A 9,949-nucleotide genomic window follows, 5' to 3' on the forward strand; every position below is an offset into this window, starting at 1 on the left:
AGATGCTTGCTGTTACAACCCACATTATAAACCAATAAGAGCTTTGCATACTGACTTTTAGTTTGACAAAACACCAATTTTATTTTAAAGCTGCAGTGAGGTTTTTTCTAGCAAGTTATGAAATATGCAGAAATTAATACTGATACCCCTTTGCCATGTCCAAAATCAAACAAGGCCATCACTGACACATTTTATTGTCTTGTTTTGTCATTTTCAGTGTCTATAAATGCTGCTGCTGGCTAGGTGTCAGATAAAGTTAAGGTTTTGTCAAAAATAAATAAATAGATGATAAAACAAATCCTGTTCACACTTGTATGGGCCAACGACAAAGAGATTAAAGGTACTCCTCAATCCATAGGGGGCACCAAAACCAGCAAAACAAATGCTACTCACAGGAGCTTTAAATTCAGACATGGTGACTTTTGGTGTTTTCCTTTTTTTTTTCATTTATTCTGTTGTAAATGTCGAAGAAATGTCTGCAAATATTTGACCTACCATCCCTGATAACCTGTTGCACATTTTCATGGCATAGGATGTATTTCACACCCATTAAGACAACAGCCCATAGAGCTTGTTTGGGAAGGGCAAACCTTTAAAAAAAAAAAAGTGACAACGAAACATACAGTCTGTTGGTCACATTCATTCAAGCAGTAGGTGTGTGCTGCTGCCAACAACACAAGCTCGACAGGCAGCTATTATCACATCAATACATGGTTCTTTGCTGTCAGAGGAGCCAGTTGGTAAATTAAACCCACTTTTATTCTGGGAAAAAAAAACCTCAGGGCAGTTCTTTGCTCCTCTTTTAATGATGAAATGTTGTCCAGTTCTGATAAAGCTACTGCCATAGCTACTCCTGCTCCATGCTAATCTCCATGTTAACATTCTTGCAGTTGCTTAAACTAAACCACACTTGAAGCTTCTGCCTATTTCTCCTCAAAGGACACAAACTGGCCCAGTCAAGCTTTGCAAGATGGATCACTCTGATGACAGACATGAAATCTGGATAATCCATTTTACCTTGGCCTATGGCGAGTTTGGGGACACATTTTTTTCCCACACAAACATCAGAATCAATTATTAGGACATAAGAGTTGAAATAATTAAAATTATGTTTATTTGTTGTTCAATATTTACAGGTTTTGATTCGTTAACAACATAATCCTTTCAGAAAAGGCTTCTGGAAATAGCCGGTGCAGTATTGTAACTCCTTCAAGTCTTCAAGCATGTGACCAATGAATGACTTTTTCTCCACAAACCTGAGCAGTAATGTCCAGGAAGTGTGTCTGTTGCTCATCAAATTCTCAAATCCAGTGAAAAGAGGTAGTGACAGCTTTGTGGGTGGTGTTCACAGCAGGTCAATAAGGCCGGTGTCCCCTCTCGGGTGCCGGTCCTTTACTGTCACACTCACTGTGCTTTTGGCTTTATCTACAACATCTATCAAGGACAATACACAATTCACTTATGGATAAAATTTTAATGTGTTAAATGACTTTGCAGAATTCACTTACTTTGTTTTGAATCAAAGGGAATATTGTGTTGAGTGAGGAGTGCACGCAGTCTCTCAATCTCTTCTCTCTGTTTTTGAAAATCCTGTGAGAAAAAATACAACATTTAGGTTGCATTTTGAGCTGTCTTGCAATAATAGTTTTTCAAATTAGACGATACAAGAGCGTAAATATACACACCTCTGTGCATTTCTGTAAAGAGTTGTGTGTTTCTGAGTCAACAGCAACTTCTGGTTCTTTTACTTTAACTTTTTGGCTTTTCAGGAGACCAGAATCCTCAAAAATATCCCTCAGAAGATTGTTGTAGCCCTGCAGGAAACGTACAGCGTGTAAGACGACAAAATTATAAAATTTATAACTAAACTGGAATGGCTTGTAAATATATACAACAAAGCTTGAATCACACTTACAAAGCTAAGTATATCCTTACATTTCATCAGCTTGTAATTGACTCACAAATCCACACTCCCTGATTACCTGCTCAGTAATGAGATCTTCATAGCGAGCCTGTTCAGCCTCATTCCATTCCCTTTGCAGTGTCTCACTCAGTGTCGGGTACACTTAAAGATGGGGCAGAATAATAAGAGACCACTATAAACACTGACTCTACTCTGCTGGCTTGTGCTGTAAGGTGTCGTCTTACCTAGTAGAGAGTGAGGATGGCAAACCAGAGGGGTCTCAAAGGTTAATGAATACACACAGGTACTGGGCTCCGAGACTTGTGCAAGCTTACTGCTTGTGCTGCAGACAAGAATTACCTACAGGAACAAAGAAACATGCCACAGCAAAATTTTCAGTTGTAAATTTATGACACAGATATTGGTGAATGTTTTGTCTGGTGAAAACGGGTGCTGTATCTAATGTGAATGCCTTTAAGACCAGTTTTTATGGTCTAGATTAGAGTTATCATGATACATGGATTTTAAACTTTGATAAGATTCAAGTAAAATCAAACAATATAGATACCAATTTCCATACCATGGTAACTCAAAAACAGAAGTTCAAAGCACCCAGTATTGGTTAATTTATTGTGTTAGACTATCAAAAAATGCAAGCAAACATTTGTGCAATATGGGAATTATGTATGTAATTATGTAAATTTTGATTGACTTAATCCTCTACTACACACTAGGGTTGAGTTTCCCTCAGCTCCGCAATACAATATGTTTGCCGATACAGAGATCATGCTATGATACGTATCACAAATTATGTTGATTTGGGATAGTAAATGTGGAAATCAATATGTTTTATGTAGAATTCACTCTAGCAGCTTGTCTTTTTTGTCAGTAACAGAAAAGGCTGAAAACACTTGAATTCAGACCCTCAGAGATCCATGTAAATTTAAAAAGTCTATTTACTAAGCTATCAATACATGCAAATACAGTAATATTTAACCTTTAAAATTTAAAATGGCCCTCTCTATTGTCTCTCTTGTTATCTTTATACCTTTACATATATTTTTTTGGTTTCCCTTTACTATAAGCCCACTTGCATTTGTAAGAATAACTACTTGCTTTACTTCAGCATAAAATGGCATGGCTCTATATCAGTGCCACTGTTTGGGTCAAGTCCTAACAAATAAAGCATTAAGTTCCTGAAGTTCCTGGTTAGAACCTGAGGGAAATTTTGACTTCACAGTATCCTTCAATGCTGATTGGATAGCACAGACTAGCCTGGTGAGCTTTGCTGTTGTTGCTTGCTGCTAATTAGCCTGGTACATTATATTACATAATGACTGGTGTTTCTGCTGTGTTTTACCTTGTTCATTGCACAGCTTGCACTATCATATCCAAATCCTGACTTTCCAGAAATAATCTAATATCTTTGCTTTTAGCCTTGCTTGCAGTAGACATATTATCCAATTATCCATATTACCAGAGTCAGTACCACCTGTAACTTGTTTTGGTGGGAGATATGTGCTGCATCATGCAGTTTAGCATCTGTTGCCATCTGCTGGATTTTTGGGTGACGCGCCATGGGGATGTGTATTTTAAAACTGCCGTCACAGCATTTGCGGCAGCATCAATTCTGTAACATCTGCATTGATACATGTAACTGTAAGGTGCGTGTGACAATATAGTGGCATATTGTTTTTTGTTTTATATTTTTTTGAGCACAGGCCAACTACACAACTGTGTATGAAATAGATATGGAAAGTATTTTCTACTTTAATAATACGAAAGCTTTACTCAGCAGTCAGCACTGTAACAGCATCAACATAACTTTTGCATCTTTTGGGACTCCAGCAGGTCTTAGGAAAAGTCAGTATTTACCCAGACTGAGGATTTGTATTTCTTTTTTTAAAGCCTTAGTGGTTTCTCGATTATTAAAGTAACAGTGTAACTTATCAGAGTATTGGAAATTTTGACCACCTTGGTCTAGACTCTAAATAAGATTATAAATTATAACATTGGTGTTAAGGGATTCATACTTAAGTAAAAAAGAAGCAACAGATGTTGAAAAAGCCTGTTGAGTATAACATTTTACCTTTGTTTCTCTGTTTCTGGTTCCACAAGTATCCCCATCTCTCATCCACATACCTGTGAAAGTGTTGTTTACTATTTCCCATTCTTGCCAGATCCTGTAAGGAGCACACAATGGCTACTCATTATAAAATTAAAACTCTTTCCTATTTACATAATGTTATTTGCATAAAAGTAATGTAAGTTAATATTACCCTAGTATCCCACTGTAAGCATTCCATCTGTATGACTGCTCATGTTGGGTGATATTATGAAAAGGGCAGAATTCATATTTATACCTGCAAAATTACAATGCACACAAACACCTTGTTATAGCATTTTGAATACTGAGATGCAACCTGAGTAAGTGGACCATCAGCACACAAAACTGTGTAAGTATGATATGCAATGCTAAAGCTTACATTGACTCTGTGAAACTGAAGCACTTCCCTGCAAGCCGATGCAGATGTGCAGGGCCTGTGCAGGAGAACAGACTGTTGTTGACATAATGATTGGTTTAATGATTGGTTGGTAAACAAAAGTCTCTTGACAGTGTTGAGTCTAACTCTTAACACAGGATTAAATAAATATGGGGCTAGACTGTCTTAGATGCTTTACCAGACACTGGAGATGGGATCACTTTAGGCTGCAGTCTACTTGCTTGAGCCAGAAAGGGATTATTCAACCTAAACACAGACATACAGAGATTTAAAACTTCAACATGATATTTGGAGGGAAAACTATGTGTATTCTTGTTTCAATAATCTGGTAACAGATCTAGAAGTCCTATGCACCAAACTTTGGTTAATTTCTTGTTTTTGATCAACAAAAAATCCAGACAAACAACACTTTTTAATGGATTAGTTCCTTTTTATGCAGTTACCTCATGATATAGACATGGTACATTTGGATAATAAGAAAATTAACAGATTTTATCGTTTAAAACACGTGGTATTGGAAAATATCTGAATATTTGGGCACCTTAATGCCAACAAATGCATAGTGTAAGAGATACTTTTTGCTTAACTTACCCAAATGTGTTTGGCTCTTCTACGATCTTCATTTTAGCTGCGAATCCATAGTTTACTGTGAAAAAAAGGAAAGAAAACAAGTCTCCATCTGTCTTAACTCGTTCAAGACACATTACAATACAGCGAATCAGGTTTGTATGACTACTGTGATTTGTTTATAAAGGGCTAACAGTTTTAAGCACTCACCGAATAGAGATAAGCAGGCTATCCAAAGTCTTAATAGACAATGCACTCCGCCGCACGCCAAATACATGGCTGATTTATAAGAGGATAAAATGTGCGCTGTTGTTTTCGGGCTACATTTCCTGCTTTGCTGAGTGGTTCATCATGTGATTTGTGGCGTCACAAAAATTAACATGCGCATGCGCGAATAACTTCTTGTGCTACGACGTGCTTTCCACGATACAAGCCAGAGCAAATTAAACAGTATTATCAATATCTGAGTTAACCTTGACGGTTGAAAAGATTTTTTAACTTCCGCATCAGGATTGTGTTTTTGATTATGTAAATTAATAACGAATAAATTTCTTTTTGCAAGAACAGTTTTATGACATGCTAGCTAGCTAGCTAGCTAATGTCTGGCATAAATAGAGTCTGGTATATTTAAATCTGACAGAAGGAAACTAGCTTTCCACTGTCTCTAACATGGGACGAAAGAAACAGGGAAAGTTTGTGCGACCTGACAACAAGGGCAAAGACAAAAGGCATAAAATGAAGGGGAAATCCTTGGAGGCATTTGAAGAAGAAATGCACAGTGCTTTTGAAGGTAATTGTTCACGACACAACATTAACTGTACAGCTACCTTTTATTTAATGTGAACTACAAGATCGAGAGAATTACTGATTCTGTCTAAAATTCAAAAACTATAACTAGCAGAACTCCACGGAGGAATGGACAGATGTCTTATTTTCTAGACTGAAATATTGAAGCTCAGTACCTTCGGTAATACCAAAGCTATAAGAAAGCACTAACAAAAATGTCTTTAGATAGCTGTCATGGCAGAAACATTGCAAAATGTAATTTAACAAAAAGCTTGAAAGTCTGAGAACTTGTGTACTTGTTTTTAAAACATGTTATATCTGTAAGTTAAATGATGATTAGCACTGAAAATAGGGATGCGCTACTTTTTTTTGTAGATATCCGATATGCCAATATTTACAAATTATTATAAGGAGATACCGATATTCAAATGTAGTTCAGACCCCAAACTTCAGTGCTTAAAACACACAGTCTGGCAGAAGAGGATTAGGGCCAGGGGTGAAGGAAAAAAAATAACTCTGTGCACTTCAAGGAGTAAAATGACAAGAAAAAAATGCTGGGAATAAAGTCTGTATTTTGAGAATAATATTGGCACGTTTCAAGATTAAAATTGAAATGCTGAGAATACAGTTGAACGTCTAGAATAAAGTTTAAATACAATTTAAAGAAAAATGTTGAAGTTTAGAGAATAAAGTCAAAACACATTTGACTATAACAAACAACAGATTGTGGCTGTCTACCAAATACCTTGTTACCTTGTACCTTGATGAATTTGTGAAACTAACTTCAGAACAAAGTTTCTTTCTCTTATAGCTCATGAATAGCTCATGTGGTAAACTAAGATCCACTGTTTGTTATGGTCAAATAAGACTTTACTTAATTATCAATATTTCCATTTATTCTCAAAATTTTATTGGAACTTAATTCTCGAAATCTCAACTTTATTCCCAACACTTTAACTCTTTTTTTATGACACTCTGACTTTACTCCCCAAGTACACAGCATTTTTTTCCCTTCACCCCTGGCCCTAATCCTCTTCCGTACAATTCAAAGTTGCAGGATGAACAAATTAATACATTTCAGTCCCTAAAACCCACCTTAAACTGTAAGGGGTGATGATGAATACAGAAAAAGACTTAAGCTGACATAGGTCTGTTGGTCCAGCCTAAAACTCTGCTAAATTATTTGTTTGTGCAGCCAATATTTAAGTTACAGCTGATACAGGCAGAGTTTCATAGCCAAAATATTGTTTGTGAATATTGATTGAAATTTCTGCCGAATGAATTTTCTACCAATGAATAATTTTTTAAGCCAGTTCTTGCTGAGAGGGATATCATGTTGACATCATGCATCCCTACTTGAAAAGTAATTTAAGGTTTTTAGGTGAGTGAATGAACTGACATTCTCTCCCCTTTTTGTTCAAAGCTGCTACTAGAGAAAGTGAGAGAGCAGCGGTGGTCTGTTTAACTGAAATATGAGGGATAACACTGTATAGATCACACAGGTACATAGGCACATTTCCGAACATTGCACTGATTAGACAATATGTGTGAGGGTTCAATTTTTGTTACTTAAAGAAATTTCCATGAATTGGGTTTCTCAGACTTCTGTTTTAAGACTCAAATCATAATGTCCATTTTGTTAACTGTTCCCATCTTTTTCAGCAAGTCTTCATCTTGAAGAGGGAGCAGAGGCCCCTCAGGTGAAGCTGCCTTGTCCTCTTGCCATGTGGGAGTTGGGTCACTGTGATCCTAAACGTTGCACAGGCAGAAAGCTGGTACGCAAGGGCTTTGTGCGCAACCTGCGCCTCAATCAGAGATTTAACGGACTCATCTTAAGTCCAATGGGCACAAAATATGTGACACCAGCAGACAGGTGCGTCATGTTGTTTATTCTATACGGTTTTGTCTAATATCACTGTAAGCCTGAAGAAAAGCAGTGAATTTTTTTGTATTTTCAGAACACATAATAGTCAATCATACAACAGTAGCAATATAAAACAGTTAATCTAGTAATTTTTTTCTAGTTTTATCAGCTAATTAACATGCATTCATATATTATTTATGATCAGCAATGGGGAAAAATACCAAGCTAATTGAACCATCTTTAGATAGATACACTTTACTTTTAATTATTTTGGACTTAAAAAATATTTCACTATGAAAGCATAAACAGATCTTTGATGTCTTTCTGTGATACCTTGTAATAAAACTTTACGTTGACCTTTTCTACACAGGGAGATTGTGGCACAAAGTGGGTTAGCGGTGATTGATTGTTCATGGGCCAAACTGGAGGAGACGCCCTTCAGTAAGATGATTGGATCTCACCCCAGGTTATTGCCGTACCTGATAGCTGCAAACCCTGTCAACTATGGCAAACCTTGCAAGTTATCTTGTGTTGAAGCGTTTGCTGCCACTTTCTGCATTGTTGGTAAGATTTTTTATTGTCACCCGGACTGCCTTGTCACCATTAGCGGCAGTGAAACTCAGACATACTGCATCTGGTTTTTGATTTTTTCAGGTTTTGAAGAACTAGCTGTGCTCTTGTTGAAGAAATTCAAGTGGGGCACTGTGTTCCTGGACCTCAACAAGGTTCTACTGGATCGCTATGCTGCTTGCCAGTCAGAAGACGAGCTGCTCTTGGTGGAAAAAGAGTATTTGACGTCTAAACCAGAGGAGGAGGAGTTTGGTAATTGCTGATGAATTTTACTGGGGTCTGGTGCTTTGTTTTCTCTTTATTATTGTGAAGCAGAGATGGTTGGAGTCATTAGGGATTTTTTTCCCACACACGCCCTTATCATGGTATTGGTTTAAACCCTATGCAGATTGTTGGTCTAAAATTTTTCTTATCTGTTAAATAAATCACACTGAAAGCTCATGTTAAACAAGAAAATGTATTTAGGATGATATGGACTGAAATATAGCAGTTTTATTCTGTTCCTTAGCTGCTTTATCATTTTTTGGTTTTTTTTTCTTTATCTGTGGTGACTTACCTCTGATATATTGTTACGGGGAAACACTGGTCTCAGGTTTGTTTTGGAAATCCATTTAACACAGTTGTTAAGGCTTTTCAGCATGATAAATTACTTGAGAATAATGTGATTCACTTAAATAAAATGCTCCCTGTCAGCTGAGCTGTCTGACACATAATTCTATACAAATTTTATACACTGTAATATATTTTTTAACTGTTTTTTATATATTTAATAACCAAGAACAGATTTTGTTCTTGTGATCATTGGATTTTGATCAATTTTACGCTGTTTGACTTGCCCTACAATACATGACTTTGAGTCATGCTTCAGAAGTTTGCAGCTGGACTAATTGTTTGCATTAAATCAGGAAAATTGCTACATAAGAAGAGAGGGATATTTCTTGTTACTTTTTTATGACCTTTACTTCTTGTGTCAAGCAAAGCTAACTATCTAGCTAACTAGCTAACTATCTCCTCTTTCACAGATCCATTTGATGTGAACTCTGGAGTAGAATGCAGGAATCTTAACAGACGTCTGTGGTAAGCACTAAAGTTGCCCAGGACGGTGTTGAATGCAGTAATGATAATACAGCATTTATCTGATCTATCATCCATGAAGGTAATTATTTGCAACATTTGCAAAGAAAATATGCCAAATGCCAGCTTGAATTGGAGAAAAAAAAAATCGATAAGCCCATATTGCTCAGAGAAAATATCTGTACAATACTTGACTGTTGCCAAAGGTAACTAAATTCATTGAACAGCTTTTTCTCCTTTTAGTGACCTTGATGATGGTGATTCAACAGAAGAGGATACAGACACCTCAGACGATGACAAAGATGAAAATGACACAGAAGATGAAAAAACACAGAGCAACAGTTGGTTAAGAACATCAAATCAAGATGATGAAAAAGACTGAACTAAAATGGTCTCTATAAAGCATATGCAAACTATGGACGCTATTACCACAAGGACTTGCGTAACTTAAAAAAAAAAATCATGTTACATACAGATAACAGTTATTTGGGACTATCTGATTTTGCAACGTTTTCTCTTAAATAATAAAAATATGTTATAAATTGTGTTATTTATTTTATGTTCCTGTAAGGTACTTTTGGTTTGTGCTGACAAATTGTGACATCTTATTCATAAGTGTTTTGTTCTTGTATTTGTGAGTTTTTATCAACAAAAACTTTAATTGAACAGTAAAAATTCTAA

General features: G+C 36.3%; 2 protein-coding genes across 2 annotated transcripts; one reads left to right on the forward strand and one right to left on the reverse strand.

Moving 5' to 3' along the window:
• Positions 1-1,091: 1,091 nt before the first annotated feature.
• Positions 1,092-5,317, reverse strand: gnptg (N-acetylglucosamine-1-phosphate transferase subunit gamma). Its single transcript, XM_041814973.1, has 11 exons — positions 5,185-5,317; positions 4,999-5,053; positions 4,586-4,653; positions 4,390-4,444; positions 4,183-4,266; positions 3,993-4,086; positions 2,149-2,263; positions 1,983-2,065; positions 1,686-1,814; positions 1,509-1,590; positions 1,092-1,434 (listed from the first exon to the last, which is right to left on the reverse strand). Exons 1-11 carry the CDS (start codon positions 5,249-5,251, stop codon positions 1,346-1,348), a joined length of 921 nt encoding a protein of 306 aa, XP_041670907.1. The 5' UTR covers positions 5,252-5,317; the 3' UTR covers positions 1,092-1,345.
• A 51-nt stretch (positions 5,318-5,368) lies between these two features.
• Positions 5,369-9,810, forward strand: tsr3 (TSR3 ribosome maturation factor). Its single transcript, XM_041815920.1, has 6 exons — positions 5,369-5,764; positions 7,423-7,633; positions 7,995-8,188; positions 8,279-8,446; positions 9,217-9,271; positions 9,512-9,810. Exons 1-6 carry the CDS (start codon positions 5,644-5,646, stop codon positions 9,648-9,650), a joined length of 888 nt encoding a protein of 295 aa, XP_041671854.1. The 5' UTR covers positions 5,369-5,643; the 3' UTR covers positions 9,651-9,810.
• Positions 9,811-9,949: the final 139 nt, after the last annotated feature.

Source organism: Cheilinus undulatus, linkage group 20 (genome assembly GCF_018320785.1).
Source record: "Cheilinus undulatus linkage group 20, ASM1832078v1, whole genome shotgun sequence".
Classification (NCBI taxonomy): domain Eukaryota; kingdom Metazoa; phylum Chordata; class Actinopteri; order Labriformes; family Labridae; genus Cheilinus; species Cheilinus undulatus.